This window comes from Lithobates pipiens, unplaced genomic scaffold, assembly GCF_037356315.1.
Source record: "Lithobates pipiens isolate NorthernLeopardFrog02 unplaced genomic scaffold, aLitPip1_a1.2 Scaffold_18, whole genome shotgun sequence".
Lineage (NCBI taxonomy): Eukaryota > Metazoa > Chordata > Amphibia > Anura > Ranidae > Lithobates > Lithobates pipiens.
This window is the reverse complement of record NW_027507758.1, coordinates 290,520,566-290,543,033: the sequence shown is the minus strand read 5'-3', so window position 1 is coordinate 290,543,033 and position 22,468 is coordinate 290,520,566. Positions and strand designations below refer to the sequence as shown.

Sequence of the window (22,468 nt, the reverse complement as noted above, 5' to 3'; positions counted from 1 at the left end):
TTGCAGCCTTCCATTGCAGCCTTGTCAGTCACTTGCAGCCTTGCATTTAGCCTTGTTAGTTATTTGCAGTCTTTTCTGTGGCTTTGCCATTTAAAAATGGTGCAGCCGAGATACAGAGCGGATGTCCTGTGTATCTCGGCGGCGCTCGGTAGTTCTCTGCGTTTTTTGGCTATTTTCGGCCGTTTTTGGCTATTTTCACCCGTTCTCGACTATTTTCGGCCACACTCGGCCGTTCTGAGTGCATCTAAAAATAGCCGAGAACGGCGGAAAATAGCTGAGAACAGCCGAGTGCGGCCGAAAAACCCTGAAGCTGCAGAGAGTGGCAGAAAGGGTTAGAAATAGTGGGGGATCAGCGTATAACACGCACCCCCAATTTCCCCCTGATTTTAGGGGGGAAAAGTGTGTGTTATACGACGATAAATACGGTAGTTGTGCTAGATCTGAGGGGAAGCTCTGAAATTAGGGAAAGCTCTGCTGATTTCTATTATGAAATCATGTGCAAGCAAAAATGCTGTTATCTTTTTTTTTTTCCTTGCATGTTCCCCTCAGATCTAGAGCAACTGCACTTGCAGAGCACAGACTATTTGCCTTTAGAAAATCAACCCCATAATCATAGATGACCTCTCTATAGAAATGAATGTGCCACACATTTTATGGCCTCATTCACACTTATGCTGCCTACACACGATCAGACTTTATGACAACAAAACCATGGAATTTTGTTCGAAGGGTGTTGGCTCCAACTTGTCTTGCATACACACGGCCACACAAATGTTGGGCAACAATTACGAACGTAGTGACGCACAAGATGTACGTGATATCTCCATTACGAACGCTAGCTTACAAGACCGACCTCTTCCAGCTCGTCCTTGATTCCAAGCATCCGTGTTTGTACTTTGGACTTTGGTACACACAATTGGAAAGTCCAACAACACACATTTGTTGGCAGAAAAATTTGAGAACATGCTAGCCAACATTTGTTGGCGGAAAGTCCGACAACAATTGTCCGATGGAGCATACACACGGTCGGACTTTCCACCAACAGCCTGACATCCAACATTTTCCGTTGGAAAAAATGATTGTGTGTATGGGGCTTTAGTGTTTAGGTCCAGTACATTACATCCCAGCATTTTGGCGTGGGCACAAAGCACAAGCTGGAAGGTGCATCAAATTGTACTTATGTTTAGGTAAGAATGCCTGCAGACTGCTTGTTCATCCTGGAGAGCATACTGTCCTAAACAATAGAAGCACTCGGTGCAATGTCCAGCCACAGCAAAACACCAGTTTCCCATAGAGTTTAATAGGCCAGTGTTTCTCAAAGTTTTTTCAAGGCACCTTTTAAAATTATGGACAATCTCGAGGCATTCTCCAAAATTATGGACAGTCTTGAAGCGCCCCATTATAAAATGTAAAAGCTATTCTGATAGTTTTTACATAATGCAATACACGTAGGACACCCAACATTAGAGGTGATTTATTCTTCCAAGCAAATACACTTTTGCAAACTGGTACTGATTAGTATTCCAATGTTTTCCAATGTTTCTCTCTCAGTTTTGAAACCTCAAAGCAAGGGAGGGTCAAACAATGATGATTTGCAGGCAGCTGACATCCTTATTATCAACTGAAGTCATTTGTAATTAGGAGGTAGGTAGCTCTAGAAGGTTGGAATGGTGTACAATGAAAACCTGTGGCTTTGTGTAACTAAAAGGTTTCATCCACCCACCAGCCTGTATAAAATCTTGGGGCAATTTTTAGTCATATTGCCAAGGCACCCTTGAAGAAACCCAAAGGCACCCTAGTTGAAAAAGGCTGTTATAGGTTGCCAGAAGTGGGGCAGTGCAACTGTGCTTTTCACCCACATCACCGCATGATGCCTAAACTGTAATAAATATACCGTATTTGTAACCACCAGCCTAACAGCATAAAAAAGAAATCCTGGCACATGCAGTCACTACAGATATTCATCACACCGGAAAGCTTGTTAAAGTTTAATTCCAGGCAGAAATAAAGTCACAAATGAATGCAGCTCTATATTCATTAATAGATCATTAAATGTATTTTCAATGCAAGCAGTGTATCTAAATTTAACTTGGTATCTATCTCTTACAATCCTCTGTACAGCAGAGCTAAAGCCCCATACACACTATCAGATTTTCTGCTGACTTTTTCCTTCAGATTTACCAAAACCATATAATATGAGGTCAAAGCTGTAATTTCAATTTGTATGCAATCAGGCAGGCCCTTGCACTACATGGTTTTGGTAAATCTGAAGACAAAAATCAGCAGAAAATCTGATAGTGTGTATGGGGCTCTAGAATGGAAGAGACAGAAACAATATAGGAGCCAATCATTTGTGCTGTAGTGCTCATATGCTAACAAAATGCGTGTTAATAGGAGGGGAGAGCATTGCTGATCATTGTGCTGTTCCTCCATTCACTGTCCAGTCATCGGTAGGGGTAACAAGACCTGTGTTACCTAATTCTAGCAAAAATAAATCAGATTTCCTACCCTGTGCTGTGTGGTAGAGCTGCGTAAATCCTAGTTCTGATTAGAGAGAAATACAAATCCTTTAACAAGTAAATCAAATTCCATATACAATGTGTCACATAAGTGAGTACACCCCTCACATTTTTGTAAATATTTTATTATATCTTTTCATGTGTCAACATTGAAGAAATGACACTTTGCTACAATGTAAAGTAGTGTGTGTGTGAACAGCTTGTATAACAGTGTAGATTTGCTGTTCCCTCAAAAATAGCTCAACACACAGCCATTAATGTCTAAACCCCTGGCAACAAAAGTGAGTACACCCCTATGTGAAAATGTCCAAATTGGGCCCAAAGTATTAGTATTTTGTGTGGCCACCATTATTTTCCATCATTGCCTTAACCCTCCATGGCATGGAGTTCACCAGAGCTTCACAGGTTGCCACTGGAGTCCTCTTCCACTCCTCCATGACGACATCACGGAGCTGGTGGATATTAGAGACCTTGCGCTCCTCCACCTTCCATTGGAGGATGTCCCACAGATGCTCAATAATAAGCTGAACAACACCCCTGGTTCGCACCAGAACTTGTGAACAGGCAAAAAATTGATCCCCTGATGAAGTCACGTGACCCGTGACGAACGCGCGTCGGGACGAGAGCTACCGGAAGTGACGCACACTGAGCTCGTTGCTCGTTTATACAGCGCTTTTTATATCTTTTTGCTTGTGAGTATTTTATTTACCTTTTTAAATAAAACGTTTATGGTTAAAACTACTACACTATGGGGCATCCTTCCTCCACATCTCTTTAACCCTATATATACACCAGTCGCTGAGGGACCCCCACACTGAATGCTGCTGAGTTACCATTTAAAGGGACCATACAGCGCAATAGGCAGGATACTAACGCCAGGACCTGGGGACACCACAGCGGGACCTTAAAGGCAAAGAGCACCAGGGACCCCGAGGATATACATGTTACATGCTGTTACATTACAGCTGTAAGGTAAGGGGAAACCCATAACCAGATCACACAGGATCACGAGGGGTATACCCACCACCACCAGCATCACCATCAATTGCATTGTGTTCACCAATATTGTGCACATGTTACTTTTAAGCACTGGCACCTTATGCGATTTTCTCTGATATAATCGCCACATTTTGCACAGTGTACCAGACATTTTTTGTTAATTTAAATCCTTTTTTCGTCGTTTTATTTGCATTGTTTCAACATTGTATTTAGTTTTAGAGGGATTCTGCACTTATATTTTATTCTTTAGCACTGGCACTTTATGCGATTTTTTGGATGTAATCGCCACTTTCTGCACAGTATAACGGATATTCTGTTTATTTACATTTTCTACTTTATCTGCATTACTTCAGCATTTTTATCATGGTGTAGAGGAATTTTGCACTTACAATTTATCTTTCTAGCACTGGCACTTTATGCGATTTTCTGGCAGCTATAACAAATCGCATTTGGAATCACTGGTTTTAAACACTTTGTCTATTTTTGCATTTTCTTCTTATATTTCAATATACCTGTGATTTTGTAAGGAATGTTACAGTGTTTTTGAAGGTTTTGTACTATCCCCCCATAAAAGTGTACACTGACCTATATATACGTTCCACATAGGCTACAAGCAGTCTTATGTGACGCCAAATTAGCTTCTTAATAACCTCGTAGTATATAAGACTATTCAAGTGCCCATACAGTCCACCACCCCTTAAGGTTGGACCCCCTGTCACAGTACAGCACACCACTACCCCCCGTTTACTACTTATTTTCCATCATTGCCTTAACCCTCCATGGCATGGAGTTCACCGGAGCTTCACAGGTTGCCACTGGAGTCCTCTTCCACTCCTCCATGACGACATCACGGAGCTGGTGGATATTAGAGACCTTGCGCTCCTCCCCCTTCCATTGGAGGATGTCCCACAGATGCTCAATAATGAGCTGAATAACCCCCCTGGTTTGCACCAGAACTTGTGAACAGGCAAAAAATTCGGACAAACACGCGTAGTAAAGTCTATGGGACACGAACAAGAAAAATCTAAAGTGCTAATTTTAAAGGCTTATATGTAAGTTATTGTCATAAACAGTGTTTGGAGACCTGCCTCAGGGGGACATGTATCAATGCAAAAAAAAAGTTTTAAAAACTGCAGTTTTTCCAGGAGCAGTGCTTAATACAGTAATGCTTGAAGTGAAAAAAATAATAATGAAATATTCCTTTAAATATTCCTTTAAATATCGTGCCTGGGGGGTGTCTATAGTATGCCTGTAAAGTGGCGCAGTTTTCCCATGTTTAGAACAGTACCACAGTAAAATGACTTTCTAAAGGAAAAAATGGCATGGGTTCCCCTGCCCCCCAGCCCATTACCAGGCCCTTTGGGTCTGGTATGAATATTAAGGGGAACCCCAAACCAATTTTTTTTAATTATGTGGGGGTCCCCCCCAAAATCCATACCAGGCCCTTATCCGAGCACGCAAGCTGCAGGAAAAGGGGGGAATCATACCAGGCCACATACCTGAATCATACTAGGCCACATGCCCTCAACATGGGGAAGATGTTTTGGGGTCCCCCCCAAAACACCTAGTCCCCCTGTTGATGGGGAAAAGGGACTCATCCCCACAACCCTTGTCCGGTGGATGTGGGGGTCTGTGGGTGGGGGGCTTTTAAGAATCTGGAAGCCCCCTTTAATAAGGGGACCCCCAGATCCTGACCTCCTCCCCTATGTGAATTGGTAAGGGGTACATTGTATTCCTACCATTTCACAAAAAAAAGTGGCAACTATAGTAAAAATTACATCAACATGGGGACAAGGTGCTTTGGTGGTGACTCCAAAGCATCCCCCCTCATGTTGAGGGCATGTGGCCTGGTACGGTCCAGGAGGGAGGGGTGCTGGTTAAGGGTCTGGTATGGATTTTGGGGGGGACCCCTATGCCATTTTCATTTTTAAATTTGGCGCAGGGTTCCCCTTAATATCCATACCAGACCTGAAGGGCCTGGTATGGATTTTGAGGTGACCCCACGCAATTAAAAAAAAAAATTTGGCCATTTTTTTCAATGAGTTTTATTTATAATGCCGAGACCCGACAATTCATTACAGCCGCGATCAGTTTTAAATGACTTTTTTTCCCTTAGAAATTTAATTTTTCTGTTTCACTTTAAGCACTATTAAAATCACTGCTCCCGAACAGGCAGCTTTTAAAACTTTTTTTTTTGCATTGATACATGTCCCCTGGGGTAGGACCCGGGTCCCCAAACACTTTTTATGGCAATAAATTGCATATAAGCCTTTAGAATGAGCACTTTTGTTTTTTCTTGTTAATGTCCCATAGACTTTAACGGTGTTCCGTGGCTTTCGAATTTGACCACATACCACATAATGTTCGCTGTTCGGCGGACACACAATGTTCGAGTTGAACTTACGTTCAATTCGAACATCTGGCTCATCCCTAATGCTCAATAGAGTTTAGGTCTGGAGACATGCTTGGCCAGTCCATCACCTTTACTCTCAGCTTCTTTAGCAAGACAGTGGTCATCTTGGAGGTGTGTTTGGGGTCGTAATCATGTTGGAATACTGCCCTGTGGCCCAGTCTCTGAAGGGAGGGGATCAAGTTCAACTTTAGTATGTCACAGTACATGTTGCTATTCATGGTTCCCGCAATGAACTGTAGCTCCCCAGTGCTGGCAGTACTCATACTCTTTTGACTGGGAACCAATGAAAATAAATAGGAGTGTGGGGTCGGCTTCAAATACTCTTTTGACTGGGAACCAATAAAAATCAATAGGGTGATGGGGTCTGGTACTGCAGTCATCACATATGACAGAGAATTTTTTGGGGGATAGTGGTGCTAAAATGAGGGGAGCACTCAGTTCCATGTGAATTACCTAGATAAATTGGTTCCCTTAAATGAGGACACAAGTAAAACCTTATTATACAGAAAACCGCTGAAAAAAATCATTTATTTGAGCAATTACTACTCTGTGTCTTCTCAGAAACAAAATGAGCAATTAAACAAATTGAAAGCAACTATCTTGAAGATACAACTTAATTAATTGCGCAGATAATGTTCACAATGCAAGATTCTAAAAACAATATATTACAGGCTATTTTTGTAAAATGAATTATCAAATTCAGAGGGGGAAACGTGTCAAGTTGATGATACACGTAAAACCAACAAATATGCACATTGGAGGGAATAATCCCTATAATTAAGGATATACTGTAGATTTCTGCTAGCAACCTTAACCACTTTCAGACCGGACCAATTTGCTGGTCAAAGACCAGACCACTTTTTGCGATTCGGCACTGCGTCGCTTTAACTGACAATTGCGCGGTCGTGCGACGTGGCTCCCAAACAAAATTAACATCCTTTTTTTCCTACAAATAGAGCTTTCTTTTGGTGGTATTTGATCACCCCTGCGGTTTTTATTTTTTGCGCTATAAACAAAAATAGAGCGATAATTTTGAAAAAAACGCATTATTTTTAACTTTTTGTAATAATAAATATCCCCCAAAAATATATAAAAAAACATTTTTTTCCCTCAGTTTAGGCCGATACGTATTCTTCTACATATTTTTGGTAAAAAAAATCGCAATAAGCGATTATTGATTGGTTTGTGCAAAAGTTATAGCGTTTACAAAATAGGGATAGTTTTATAGCATTTTTATTAATAATTTTTTATTATTTTTTTTTTTACTAGTAATGGCGGCGATCTGCGATTTTTATTGTGACTGCGACATTGTGGGGGACCCATCGGACATTTTTGACACATTTTTGGGACCATTGTCATTTATACAGTAATCACTGCTATATAAATGCAGTGATTCCTGTGTAAATGACACTGGCAGTGAAAGGGTTAACCAGTGGGTGGCAGTGTAGGGGTTAAGTGTTCCTAGGGGTGTGTTACTAACTGTGGGGGGGTTGGGCTTTCATTTAGTGTACACTGATCTCTGCTCCAATCACATGGAGCAGAGATCAGCGTCACTAGTTGCTAGGCAGAATGGAAAAATGTTGTTTATACAGCATTTCCTCCATTCGGCCGCTCCGTGAGACGATCGCGGGGATGCCCGCGGCGATCGAGTCCGCGGGTCCCGCGACCGGACTCACGGGGGTCCCGACCAGCGCGGGAGCGCGCCGGCGGCGGCGCGCTCCCGATGGCACGGCGGCAACGAATATTGGACGTACATGTACGCCAATATGCCTGCCCGTGCCATTCTGTCGACGTACATCGTCGTGCGCTGGTCGGGAAGTGGTTAAAGAGGAACAATTGTAATTTAAAGGCTTAAAGTGTAAGTAAACCCCCTATTGTTTTCAGGCAAGGAAGCTGCCATCTTTGCCTCTGTTTAATCTACAACTACCATGATGCTTCACATCTGATCAGTTATGACATCAGCCATTGGATGATTTGACAGTTTGGTTGAGAGCACAACCAATGGGAGTATTACATTTCCAAGACGTGCCATAAATGAAACTGTTTTATGGATGCGTTTACTTCTGCTTTATGGATTACATTCATTATGTAATATGTGTTATGTATTATGGGTCAGTTGGTCAGTCACACTTACCCCACCACCGGCGCTTCCCCTGCTCGGCGGTGGCTTTTTTATTAAAAGGTGAATTTTTTTCAAAAAAAGTGCGCTCGTAATTCGGTGTGACAAAAATTATTGCAACGACTACCATTTTGCTCTCTAGGGTGTTAGAAAAAAATATATAATGTTTGGGGGTTCTAAGTAATTTTCTAACAAAAAAATAAATAAATGATTTTAACTTGTAAACAAGTTTGAAAAAAAGGCCCGGTCTTAAAATGGTTAACTGTGAGACCTTATATAGACAGGTGTGTGCCTTTCTAATGCCCCGTACACACAATCAGAAAATTGGACGGAAAATACCGCTTTCGAATCGATCGTACAATAATAGGATCGTTTGTACAGAGCTTTCGAGAGCCAATCAGGACAGTTCATCCGATACTATTCTATCAGACATGCACGATGCCAGATCGTACAATTTCCGTTTAATCAGTACAGCCATAATTCGAAAATGCAATACAAATGCAATGACATCACTTCCAAATTTTTTTTCTGTCGTGCGGGAATTTGTGACTTTAGCAAACTCATCAGAATCGATCTGAGATTAGCATGCAATAAAAAACGGACGATAATCTCATTGTGTGTATGGGGCATAAATCATGTCCAATCAACTACATTTACCACAGGTGGCTGATCAGTGGATCAGGATGCACCTGAGCTCAATTTTAATGTCATGGCAAAGGCTGTACTAATGTACATTAGATTTTTTGTTTTTTTTTTATTTTTAATAATTTAGCAAAGAGTTCAAACAAACTTTCTTCACGTGGTCTTTATGGGGAATTGATTGTAGAATTTTGAGGAAAATAATGAATTTAATCCATTTTGGAATAAGGCTGTTACACATAGTTAGTCAGGTTGAAAAAAAGACAGAAATCCATCTAGTTCAACCAAAAAATGAATAAATATAATCCCATATTCACAATCTTTCACCCATAGTTGGTTCAGAGGACGGCAAAAAACCCAGCAAAGCATGCTCCATAGCTGTAACATAAAATGTGGAAAAAGTGAAGCGCTGTGAATACTTTCCCGAATGCACTGTATATTGAATGCTTCCCATTCTGCATAGTTGACAGAGATTATATGATCGTTAGTTTAGGCTTGAGACACAAAAAAATTGAAAGTGGTTGTAAACCCTCACATATACCCAGTGAAGTGATGGGTCTCAGGTGATTCACAGAGATGAAAAAAAATCCTCTTACATAAGTTGTACCTTTTTATCTACAGCCGCCTTTCCCCTACCGCCGTTCAAAGTGCAGAATTTACACAGGTTCTCTCAGTTCTAAAAAGCAGGGGGTGGAGAGCTGAAGTTACATCAGTGAGGAGAGCTCTGAGAGCTGATTGGAAGGAAAGGACACACCCCCCTTCACACAGGAACAGAGTTGAGGCTGTCATTCACAGTCTTTGCCCTCCCCTGTCACCTTTTTATCTCTTTGTGTCAGGAAAACCTGTCAGAAGTGATTCATGCTTATAGCAGAGGAAAGAAATTACACTTAGTGGTCTGGATTTAGAAAAGCACAGACTATAGAGGGATATGCTTTGTTCATATTCTATGTCTGAGGTTTAAAACCACTTTAAGTAAAAACGTGATTTGTTACACTGATAGACACCTTTTTTCATTCATTTTACTTTACATTTACTTTAAAACTTGGAAATACCTGCTAAGTTTAATGTATTTGCACTATGTGAGGTATGACCATAGTCCTGTTATATATTTAATGTGCAATGTTTACTTTGTAATTTATACTTGGGCACAGGGAAGTATGCGCTGTCCCAAATACAGGTGGTCTTCATTCGGGGTAGCGCACACGTTACTGTGCTTGAAAGTGATTGTAAAGGCTCATTTATTTATTTTTTTAAACATACATGTTATACTTACCTTCTCTGTGCAGTTTTGCACAGAGCAGTCCAGATCCTCCTCTTCTTGGGTCCCGCTTCGCTGCTCATAGCCACTTCCCTCCTGGCCCACCCCTTCCCCCCCTAATTGGTTGACTGACTTTCACTGACAGCAGTGGGAGCCCATGGTGCCGCTGCTCTGTCTCAGCCAATTAGGAGGAGTGTCCCGGATGGCCAAGGGGATCGTGGACATCTCTGGAGAGAGAAGGGGCTCAGGTAGGTGATTAACGGGGTTCTGGGCTGCTACACACAGAAGGTTTTTTTATCTTAATGCATAGAATGCATTAACATGAAAAACCTTCTCCCTTTAACTCCTTTAAGTACTGCTCTGACGCATACAGACACTGCATATTTCAACTAGTCATTGATCTTGGCTGCTGTCAGTGGGCTTTACACTGCACCTGTAACTCTTGGGCAGAAAATGCCTGGATTTACACTTTACGACCTTCTTTCAGCCTTGTGAACAAGCCAGGGCTTTGACTTTTCATTTTTATGGGTTGTTTATTTATTTCTTTTTATTAAGTATGATAGCTAAATTCTCTTTCGTGATTAGTTGCATTTAATACTGCTACACAATATTGCAGAATTCACTCTAAAATCGTGAGCCCAAGATGCATATCGACACCAGTCCAGGGGGGGTGTCAGTTACAGGAAGAGGGATTGTATGAAACTAGATGTCATTCAATCTAGAAGTGGGGTGACGACCATCGGAGGAAGAGAACACAAAAGAGCAGCATAAGTGCATGCCTTAGATAAGGAAAGCAAAAAGAATTGATTTACAATTTTAAAAATAAATCTTGTTGGGGCTTTAAAAATGCAGACATCAGTAAAAGCAAAAAACAAAACATTTTTGTTTTTACTTGATTTTCGAGGTTTAGTCACTATTGTTTCAGTGCAATAACAAGAAATTATTACTACAAAAAATACATTAAAATACAATAATAATAGTGCAATTGTAAAGAAGCAAGCTTTTAAAAAATATTACATAATTCCCAGGGTTAAGAGAAATAATTAATGATCATTGGCTGCAATAAAGACTATTTCTACAGCATTAAAAGAATCAGTTTAAAGCGCATTAAAAAAAAACAAAAAAAAAAACTGCATATGCCGTCACTAGATGGCAGTAATCTCCTACCATTCATTTATTGCTAATTACAGTTCATTTGCATATAAGCCCCTTGTAGTGTATTAAACAGAAAGCAGGGTAACATGTCAGTATTTTGACAGCTGACTAAATAGAACATATAAAGTAAATGAAGGGTCAGATTTATCAGCAGCAGAAAAATTACAAGTTGTCATCTGTATTCTGGCAACACATTCATTGTAAATGTAGAGTAAAACACTCAAGCATAACCTTTGCTGGAAAGTGTGGATAAGTAAAATATATACTAATACGTGACTTTGTTTCAAAATAATATATCTAGTTCACCAGACAGTACTATCATTTAAATTGCACTTTGAATAACAGTTGTCTTTTCTAAGTACCGCTAAGAGTGCATACCAAAATTGACGATGTCACCATATATAGAACTGAAACTTTGTATTTGGAAGATATGTATAATAGAGATTGAATAAAATGACTGAATTTGTTTTAATGTTATGTTTCACTTTGTATCTGTTATCATACTAAAGGGTCAATAATTCTGTATGTACAGTTAAATGTCCATTTTTTTAAACTGAGATAATGGCAGTAATATAATGGTTTAAAAAAACTGAGAAACTGCGGCAAAAAAGTTTCCGCCTGTTTAAAGCTAAACTCTTAATGTGATCTTCATTGCATTTTTAATTTGGACCAATGTAAGTACAGTATGTATCTCCCATAACTGAGGGAGCAATGGGGTTTATTTACTAAAGGCAAAGCAAAGTCGAGTGCACATGGAAGTGCAGTCGCTGTAGATCTTAAGGGGGAAGATCTGAAATGAGGAGAAGCTCTGCTGATTTTATCATCCTATCGTGCAAGCTAAAATGCTGTTTTTTATTTTCCTTGCATGCCCCCCTCGGATCTACAGTGACTGCACTTCCAGTGCACTTTCAAGTACACTTGTAGTGCAAAGTGGATTGGCACTGTGTACACAATAATAGGCAAGTATAGGCGAGTATTTTGACCAAATCATAATTTTTACGCATATTGTCCAACTCCAAGCTGTATAAATGTGAATGCTTATTAGAAGACACTTTCTCCAAGCAGTGGTACAGGAAAAAGTCTGCATCTTTCAAAAGACCATGATATTAATGCAGGACATTGCTCCATCACATGCATCAAAGTACTCCACTGCGCGGCTAGCCAGTAAAGGCCTTAAAGATAAAAGAATGATGACATGGCCCCCTTCCTCACCTGACCTCAACGCTATTGAGAACTTGTGGGTCCTTCTTGAATGGGAGATTTATGGTGAAGGAAAACAATACACCTCACCGAACAATCTCTGGGAGGCTGTGGTTGCTGCTGTACAAAAAGTTAATCGTCAACAGATCAAGAAACTGATTAACCCAATGAATTGAAGGCGTATGACTGTTATTGAAAAGAAGGGGGGCTATATTGGTCACTGATTTTTCTTTTTGAAATGTCAGAAATGTTTATTTGTAAATTTTGAGTTGTTTGTTTATTATTCCCACTTTAACCTCCCTGGCGGTTTTCCCGAGTGTGGCTCGGGGTTAAATTTCAGTACCATTAGCGGTAACCCTGAGCTACACTCTGGATTGTATTGCAGGATCCTGGTGCGGTATACTTACCTTGTCTCCAGGATCCTGTGATGTCCCCCCGCTGTGTCAGTGGGCTCTGTCATCCGCCCAAAGCCTCTCTGTGCCGGGCTCCGTTCCCTGCGAGCGTCGCGACGCCCAGCGGAAAAATGTTAAAAATTGGAAAATCATAATACATACAGTACACTGTAATCTTACAGATTACATTACTGTATGAAATTATTTCACATCCCCTTTGTCCCTAGTGCTTTGTCCAATGCCCTGAATGCAGTTTTATATGATATATACTGTTCTTTCTGCCTGGAAACTGGAGATTGTCCATAGCAACCAAAAAGTGTCCCTTTACATCACAAGTGGTTTTAGACCAGCTAGAAAACAGTGATAGTAAATCAGAACACTTGCAGAATTGAGTGATAGTGAATCGTTGGGAAATTAATTTTATTATTATTATATTATTATTTATGATTTTGTGTTTCAAACTTCATCATACCTGGGATATCTACTAGACTCTTATATGGGCAGCTTTAAGTGTGTTTATCGCTAAGAATTACAGGCCTACAATATAAAACGCCAAATTTCTATGCAAAGTAATTGTACCACTTTGAGACGCAAAAATCTGACATAATCATACCGGCAGGGAGGCTACCATATGAAAACAAACAAGTGAGATGGAAAAATTCTTGTTTTTCATTTAGTTGCATAATAATTCTGCACACTAAGGTGTACGTTTAATAACATATGTTAAACTGATGTGAAGTTGTGTTAAGCCTTATCACAGTGAATCAGGGTGGTAATTCCCTAAGAGGTGTTTAATAAACCGTGTTAACTAAGGTAGGAACCAAATATCACCTTTCTTCCCCTGACGGTGTTGATTCTGTGATAACTACAGTGTTAGTATAGGAAAATACCTGTTTAATAACCCATGCTAGCTCAGAACAGTCTTAAAACCAGTGTAAACTTGGTGTTAAATCCCCTGGATTTAACACCAAGTCAGACCAGGTGTTAAAGCCTTTTTTCAGTGTAGAAGAACTTCCACTGCTTATTGTGGTCAATCAGTGCCTCAGGACACTGCAGAGTATGTGTTCCTCTAGAACCCTATCTGCAGCATTTACATAGCATGCATATATAATGGCAGAGCAGAGTGGACATCTATGCTGAGAAACAGGAGAGCAGTAGACCTCAGACATGACAGAGAGATGCATATTTGCTACTGCAGGAGATCGCCTTTCTGGCTAGTTCAGTAGGGAGCGACTGAATTTTGGATCCATGTATGGACAGGCTGGTTGTACAGAAGTCGAGTGGTAGATGGACTTCTGTACAACCAGCCTGTCTGTTTTTTCCCGATCAGTTAGGCTCCGTTCACACCTGAGCCATATGGATCGCAGGCGGAATCACCGCAATTCTACCCATGATTCCAAATCATGGGACGCTTGTGCAATGCCATTACTTTCTAAGGGCACCCAAATCGCAAAGCGATTTTGCTGCGATTGTCGCACGATAACTTGTGCTGCAATTGCGGCAAATTGCGAAATACAACCCTGTCACTCAAAAGAAGCTCCTGCTCCTTTTTGAGTGACAAGCATTGCGATTTGCCACAATTGCAGCGCATTTTGTCAAGGGAAAATTGCGGCGTGATTTGGGTACGATTAAGAAGTAATGACATTGCATGAGCGTCCCACAATTTTCCCTGATTTGAAATTGCAGGCAGAATTGTGGTGATTCCACCCGCAATCTGGATCACTCAGGTGTGAACGGAGCCTAATGCCATGTACACGCAACCGGACTTTTCGACGGAACGAATCCGCCGGACAATTCGATTGTGTGTGGGCTCCATCGGACCTTTGCTGTTTAAAAATCAGACGGACTTTTGATTTAGAACATGTTTCAAATCTTTCCGACAGACACGAGTCCAGTCGAAAAATCCGTTCATCTGTATGCTAGTCCAATGGACGAAAATCGAATCCATCAGACTTTGGTGTGATTGTGTGTGGCCAAGTCCGTTTGTTCGGAAAGTCAGCCGGAAGTCCGCCGAAAGTCAGTCGGGAAGACCATCGGAACCTAGTCTGCCAGAAAGTCCGATCGTGTGTACATGGCATTAGTGCTGCCAGCTATAGCCTACAGTACTGATCAGTATTCTGGAAGTCCCCCTACTGTCAGAACACAATAGCTCACAGAAAGTATTCCCCCATCCCCATACATGGAGTGTGAGGACGGGTGAATCAAGTCAACTCGCTGGTGGGAAAACTTTCTATTGACACCCGCTGCAGGAACGCACAGTACATTTCTGTGTGTTTTATGTGCGGACATGGTGTGAACTGCCCCTTAAAATGAATAGGTAAGAACCGGTCCTAAAAGAGAAAAATAAATGTGTCTGGAGATGAATGCAGTTGGCTAGGGGTGAGTAGGGTGGCAGACAGTTTATAGTGTAGTGGCTTAACAACCACTTTAAGTCCTGCTAGATGACTCCAGGCTGGCCCCATTTGCAGGTATAGCTATGTAAAACATAAAAAATAAATGCCTATCCTGGTTAAAATACAGTAATGCACTATCTCACCCTGCTCTGCACATGCTCACTTGCTCTCTATTTTTAGGCACTGCCAATCTGCTGACAGCCCTATAGCGGAATTAAACCCTCCTATCCTTTACAGCCAAGGAAACTGCTTCTGTTTGATCTGCAACTGCCATGGTGCTGCACATGTGATCAGTTATGACACATTTGATGGTTTGGTTGAGGACACAAGCAAATGTGACAGTTAGCGATCCCTGCATTCCAGGAATCTAACTGTTTTTTGAAACCGTTAAATCCATGGGTTTAGTTTTGCTTTATGATTTACTGCTGTTCAGGAACTCTGGGCTTCAGCAAAATGGCAGCCTCCAGCAAGAAGAAACAGGAACAATGCTGGAGGCAATTTACAGCACACACTCATTTTGGTAGAATAATTATGAATGTGAAATGTATGTTCCTTGCTAAAGAACATTATTTTTTATCAAGCTGTTAAGAGTAAAGTTTCACTTTAAGAATCTGGCTCTGTCATAGTGTCAGGTTCTTAAAGCAGAGTTCCGCCTGGGATTTTTTTTTTAAACGTCAGCAGCTACAAATACTGCAGCTGCTGACTTTTAATATAAGTAAATTTACTTGTCCAGGGAGCCCATGATGTCCTCATCCGAAGCCAACCAGTCCCACAGCTCCGGGTGCAGATGCCGGCATCCTTACTAAAGGAAACAGGAAGTGAAGCCTCGCAGCTTCACAGCCTGTTTCCTACTGAGCATTCACGAGTCGAGCTGCGCGATCTGAATGGTCCCTGCTGTATTCTGTTACCTGTGTGTCTCCCAGAGATAAGGAGGAGGGGCTGGACACTGCATAGTGCAGTGATCTATGCATATAAGTGGGAGTAGATACCTGAATTTGACAGGTATCTGCTCCCCCCTCCCCCTAAAAGGTGGCAAATGTGGCACAGGAAGGGGGGAGGAATCATTTCAGTGGAAGTTCCATTGCTGGGTGGAACTCCGCTTTAAGGTTTTGTTAGTAAGAACACCCTGAAGTTTGTTGTATGTGTCAATAATGTTCTTGAAACTGATGCAGATGTAGGCCTGAATTAGTATTTAAGGGAAACCATCAGAAACATTTTGTGAATGCTTTATTTAATTCACCAGTGTAAATTTTATTTTGACTCAGTAAAGGTGCAAGAAACAAATCTCCTCAATTTCCAGCTGCTGACTATTGTCATTTCACAGCTTCCTAAACAGTGTATACTAATAACAATATGTCTTCCTCTGCCCTTTAAGACAGGAAAAAATAGTTAACACTTGATAAAGCAGCCACTGATGATAGCAGAGTTCTATTTCTTGGTTCAGTACATGATACAACAGCTGCAGATCCATCCGCTGGCGGCAATACATATTAACATCAGCAGTGTAAGCACATCAGAATATAGCAAAGTGCAGTAACATATAATACAAGCTAACTGCTAAACAAATTGCTGATACCTGACTGGTTGTTGTTGTTTCCAGTAAGCTACTAGTCCCTTTAAAGTGGAAGTAAACCCATCGATATAAACAGTTTCAAAAAACAGTTACATTCCCGGCATGCCGGGAATGCTAACTGCACATTGGCTATGCTCTCAACCAAACTGTCATCCAATGGCTGGTGTCATAACGAATCACATGTGCAGCACCGTGGTAGTTGAAGATTAAACGGAGGCAAAGATGGCAGCTTCCTTGGCTGAAAACGATAGGGGAGTTTACTTCCACTTTAAGTAACGATCAAAGAGTGTTTGCATGTGGAAAATGGCACATTTACATATATTATAAATACAGCTGCAAACATGCTATGTACAAGATGCCATAAAGATCATACTATTCTGATTTCTCATGCATGCCACACATTGCTCAAATGACTTTGGAGTGTGTGAGAATGAGAAGTCCTGCATCTTAGAGTAATGGGACACTGACACTCGGAGGTCCAAGAACAAAGGTACTCTGATCAAAACAGTGGCCCACTAACAGTTAAGTAAAAAATAAAGAGCAACCTATCCCTTAATATTATTTTTTTACTTTAATTTCTGGAGCCTGTCTTCAAAGAAGAGTTACAAAAGAGCACAATGCTTACGCATTTTACTGGTTAAATATCATACATCTTATAAACAGTTGGTGTGTGCTACCATCTGTACATAAAACCCCAACTCCAAAGAAATTGGGACGCCGTGTAAAATCGACATAAAAACAGAATGTTATGATTTTACAAATCTCAAACCCATATTTTATTCACAGTAAAAAATAGAAAATATATAAAATGTTTATCAAATATTTAAACTAAGAAAGTGTACCAGTGATCCCTATCTACTGATTTATGCATGTTAGGGCTATCATTGATTTGAAGCATTAATAAAATGAACTTAAAGTATTGAATGAAAAGTTACTGGGCCTAGCCCATAACTTACGAGCTATTAAGTATCTGGAACTTTTCCCCCTTCTGAAAACTTAGGTCATCTTCCGTCCTTGCTTCGTAGTCATAAAGCGCCACAAAAAGCGTTACTCCTAAGGGGACAGAGCAAATCACGTATTAAGTGGGGGTACATTAACTCACATGTTAAACAGCTCTGGCACAAATCACACAGTACAGCCACAAAACAAGCCAATCTGATTGAATCCATATGCTTCAGTTTATGGAGGTCCTTTGCCAGATTTTGAGAAGTCATGTAATGAAATGAATTCAATTTTTTATAGATGGGGACTATTTAGTGTTGAGAAATTGGAATGTTTGATCGCAGTACTTTAGAGAATATTAGATTTTTTTTTTTTAGCATGTAAATTTTCTTAACATGAATTGAAGACAACTGTATCATACCGAAACTATTTCAATTTTGGCTTATTCTGAATGTCCTGGTTAATGTCATGCTTTGGCAGCATAAAGGTATGCAAATATTTTAGAAGGCCTCATGTATAAAATGTGGGTGAAAAGAAAATGGATGTGTTGACCTCAGGAAAGAATGAGATTTTGGTTTTATTTATCTGCACTTGGAAAATAACTGGTTCCACAGGAAACACTTCTGCCCCATGTTCTTCAAAAATGATAAATTCGATAAAATAAGATTGAACTAAAAAATAAAAAACAGATTTTACTTTTTATTATTGGGTTTACATAAACTTTAATTACAGTATTGAACATCGACCTATCAAAATTCTCTCTACTAAATTCTTTTACAAAGGTTACATGCAATCCAACATATTAGGTCAACATTTAGATAGTTACAGTATTAGGTAGACATACCAAAGCAAAACCAAAAACCTATAACAATGAAAAGGAGAAATGAGCAATAAAATTATGCAGATTTTCGAACACGATGTTCCATCGCACCAGGCAGCTAAATGGAAGTCCAAAAATATCTTTCCGAGGTGTTCTAGAGGTCATAGGGTGTCTGCAAACAAAAATGTCCTCATAATACACTTAACATCTCCAAATGAAGTTTTGTGATCAAAAATCTCCTTATTGGGTTGGATGCAACATAAAAAGATGTTTAAGTATTATGCCATTCCAACTAGGGTAATGCCTGGTTTCCAGAATGAATGCATAATACGTAGCGCCTAAAAAAGAGAAAATAAGCAACCTAGAGCGAAAAGGTGGAAAAAGCTAAGAGAGGAGAAGAGTACAGAAAGAAGGAAGAAGAAGAGGAAAAGAGTCCATGCTCTCTACTAAATTCAAACCAGAGATTAGGAAAAAATCTTATCACTTAACCCCCACACAACCAGGCTATTGTAATCAAACGGACAGTCAGGGCACCTGTTACTCTGAGAGCACGTTTTAAACATCCTGGGTTGCATAGCGCTCATAATGCCTGTGATCGTGCTGTCATGTGTCAGCGCAGATCACAGGCAAAATCTAAAAAGCCAACCAGAGTAGCTCAGTGCCTTGTAGTTCCTTTGTACCAATGACAATAATCACAAGTGGTAAACACTGGCTGTGATCATCAGACTGTACTCCCCTTCCTCTCACAAAGGCTGCTGATAACTTATACACTTTACCATTTTAATCCCTCTATAAACAATTCTGAAACAGGCTCAAAAAATCTGGAACATCATGCATATAATAAAGAGCAGCTCCATTCTTCAGACAAGTCCAGTGACTCTTTGGTTCATCAAGCATGCAGCAGCCTGGTAGCAGATCATGATGAGAATAATGTTTTTATGGATGCCCTTTTTGTTTTATCCAGAATGTGGGCTGGAGGAGGTAAAGGTGAGGCAGAATTTTGTTCACATATATACCACAACAGTAAAAACGTTGCAATAATTGGACAGTATATATGCTAGTTCTCAGGACCATCTCCTGTAACTGTTCTTTTCGTGTTCAATCGATTCTGGTTTGGAGAAGCTCAGTGAGAGTTGTAGCTCTGGAATCTGGAAGTCTATTGATGAAGACAATTTATTTAATGTTTAAAGTGTTACTAAACCCAGGACCCTGCATTCACTATATATGGTCTCCCACAGTACACAGAACATGGAAATGCAATTATTTTAGTAAATATAGACTGCTAAATACCTTTTCTCATCAGCAGTGTAAAGCAGGCTTGTGATTTTTATGAGTGTCTGGTTAAAGCTTGTAGGCTGCATGACCCCTAATCCTCTGGTTGGACAGTGTTGATTGGCTCTGTACTGATCACATGCCCCCCCCCCCCCCCTCCGAAGAAAAAAATCTCTCTAGCAATACACACCAAACTGAGCATGTGCAGTGTGCCCCCAGGCTGTGTTTTATCAGGAGATGGATTTTAGAAGGGGAGGATCAGAGAAGACAGGATCAAACATCCTTTTTACACAATGCATAGGACTAACCCCTTAGGATCTATAGTGAATATAACAAGCATCCTTTACTGCATATACAGACTGCTTTTACTGTTGTGGGTTTAGTAACACTTTAACAGAAAGTTATAAAAATGTCTTTATGCTATTATATAGTAAATAATTAATAAAGTTCAATCTGTCTCACAAAAAATGATAAAATTATTTTGGGTACAGTATTGCACGACCAAGAAATAATCAGTCAAAACCAACACAGCACTGAAAACTGAAACATGTCCTTGAAGGGCAGGGGGTGTAACATGCTGGAACGGAGGGGGTAAGAATTGGGCTCTTTTACTGTATATGACTGATTGCTCCAGCACACTAAGTCCATCTATTACAAAAAAAAAAAAAAAAAGACTCATATATACATCACATCTGAACGGAAGAGCCGTAGTTCCACTTTTGAACCGGCATCAGGGATCCTGGCAAAATGATAGGGCTCTAGAAATAAGGACATTTATCTTTTCCTGCATGGAGAGGTTCCAAACTGAATTTCATAAAAGATTATACGCAAAATGATATAGAAGAGAATCCTCCATAAAGAGTTATCCATCACAAGCCTACCTAAAGGATGGTGTGGATTGATATATGGAAAACAATTTTTCGCAAGTTAGTGTGACAATAACATATGACTGGAATCAAGTTTACGTTGAGCATTTTTATGTTTTTTTTTCAGAAACCACAAGTATCTCATAAATTGTATGTTATCTAGATTAAAGCAGAAGTCATTTGTTTACTGAATTGTCTAGCACTAGAAAAATGCTTTTTCTCTTCCAATAACTGCTTTGAAACATCTGTGCACATGTGGACATTTTTACATGGAATTTATCTACAGGCATGCGTTACAAACCAGCCGTATCCTCTTCAGTAATAGCACAAAGAGACCATCACATTGTCGTAGCTTAAACTGAACTGAACCCTACCCACCTTTTTGCTGCTGAAGAAACACCAAATTGGCAGGAAAGAGGTAGGTCACTTCACTAGCTATCCTTCTTGAAGTGTGCACATTATACCACTAAGGTACAATGATACTGTTTGCTCTGCCGTTTATAACAGGCTATTTCCACATACAGGATTATGACCTTGCTTTATTATAGAGCAACCCTGCTTCCAACAATGAAAATCCCAACCCATATCATTACTTTAAAAAGCAACCTGTATCCTCCTCCATCCCATGTAGTCAGTCGGGTGCTCAGTCTTAAGAGTCCAATTGCTCTCCACTGCACACTGCAATCAAATAAAGAGGACAGCACTCCAATGGTATCTTGCTGTCATTTTTATTGTTCCACTGACAGCACACAGAAACACTCCCGCCAGAAGCCACGCTGCTAACGCATTTCACCTGACCACGGCTTAGTTGTAGGGAAAAAAAAACAATTATACACCCCTAGGTGGATGCTGCATCAATTCGATTCTGCATCTGTCCCCCACCGGCTCTGGACTGACAACTGTGCAATTAAACACTGCTGACTGTCTGGGTGAAAGAATGGGCCCTGCTTTTAAAAAAACAAAAAAAAACACTGTTCATTGCTGCGTTCTCCTCTGCTCTGAGAAGAAAGCCAGGACTGTCTGTTCTAAGGGTCTGGCTTAGGCTCTCAGCCAAACCAGGCTTCTGGGTGGATCCCGGGATCTTTTTAGAGCTTGCACAGGCTCTATGATGTCAACTGACAGCTGACTTTAGCCCGCTGTCGGCTGAAAAGGGATCATAGGAGTTCAGAACAAACTGCATTTCTGTGATTCATAGGAGAAGTATGGTCAAAAAAGATTGGCCATCATTTTTAAGCCCTGTTTGGATGAAATGCATTAGGGTGTGGCTTCTGATGGGAGTATTTCTGTATGCTGTCAGTGGATCAGATACACTTGGAGCAAGATGTTATATTGCTTTGTGCACTGCTCAAAGTAGAGGTGAAAGCATACTCCTGCGTCCCAGAGCATGTATGTAATACCAATCAAGAGGGCTAGGAAATGTAGAGAGGAAAGGATAACCGCTACTTCCGACCAGCCAAGGTGAGTAAACGATAAGGTCTTAGCATACATGTCTCCACCAAACCACACACCCTGATGGATTTCACCCTACCCACCATGATTAGTCATTGTTTAATGCTGGTCGGGAGTAGCAGCAATTCTTTCTTCTTTACACTTGGAGCAAGATGTTATTGGCGTGCTGCTCCTTTTATTGATTGCCTGGTTCCAACAGGTTAGCTGTACTATACTCCAAAATGACTACAGATATTTGTAGCTACACACTATGTGGGAAATAACTAGGTGTCATTTTCAAATAATGGAAATGTAATTACACTGATGCAAGTCCCCATAATAAAGCAATAGAAAATAGCAGCTTCGGCCCCAATGGAATCTTGATACTTTAGATCTGGGCCTGTGAGACCTTTCCAAGTTGGATGTGCAAGTAATATGTACATCACATTATTGACAGGTGTATATGAATGACATGTTAGA

At 40.5% G+C, this 22,468-nt stretch overlaps 1 protein-coding gene across 5 annotated transcripts in view; it reads right to left on the bottom strand.

The window, feature by feature from the left end:
* FYN (FYN proto-oncogene, Src family tyrosine kinase) overlaps positions 1-22,468 on the bottom strand; it is a 269,661-nt gene that overhangs the window by 50,288 nt on the left and 196,905 nt on the right. For all 5 annotated transcript variants that reach the window (XM_077487103.1, XM_077487102.1, XM_077487100.1 and 2 more), the window contains one exon: positions 17,617-17,713. In XM_077487103.1, the coding sequence (XP_077343229.1) occupies positions 17,617-17,713 (97 nt within the window). The remainder of the gene's footprint in view (positions 1-17,616; positions 17,714-22,468) is intronic.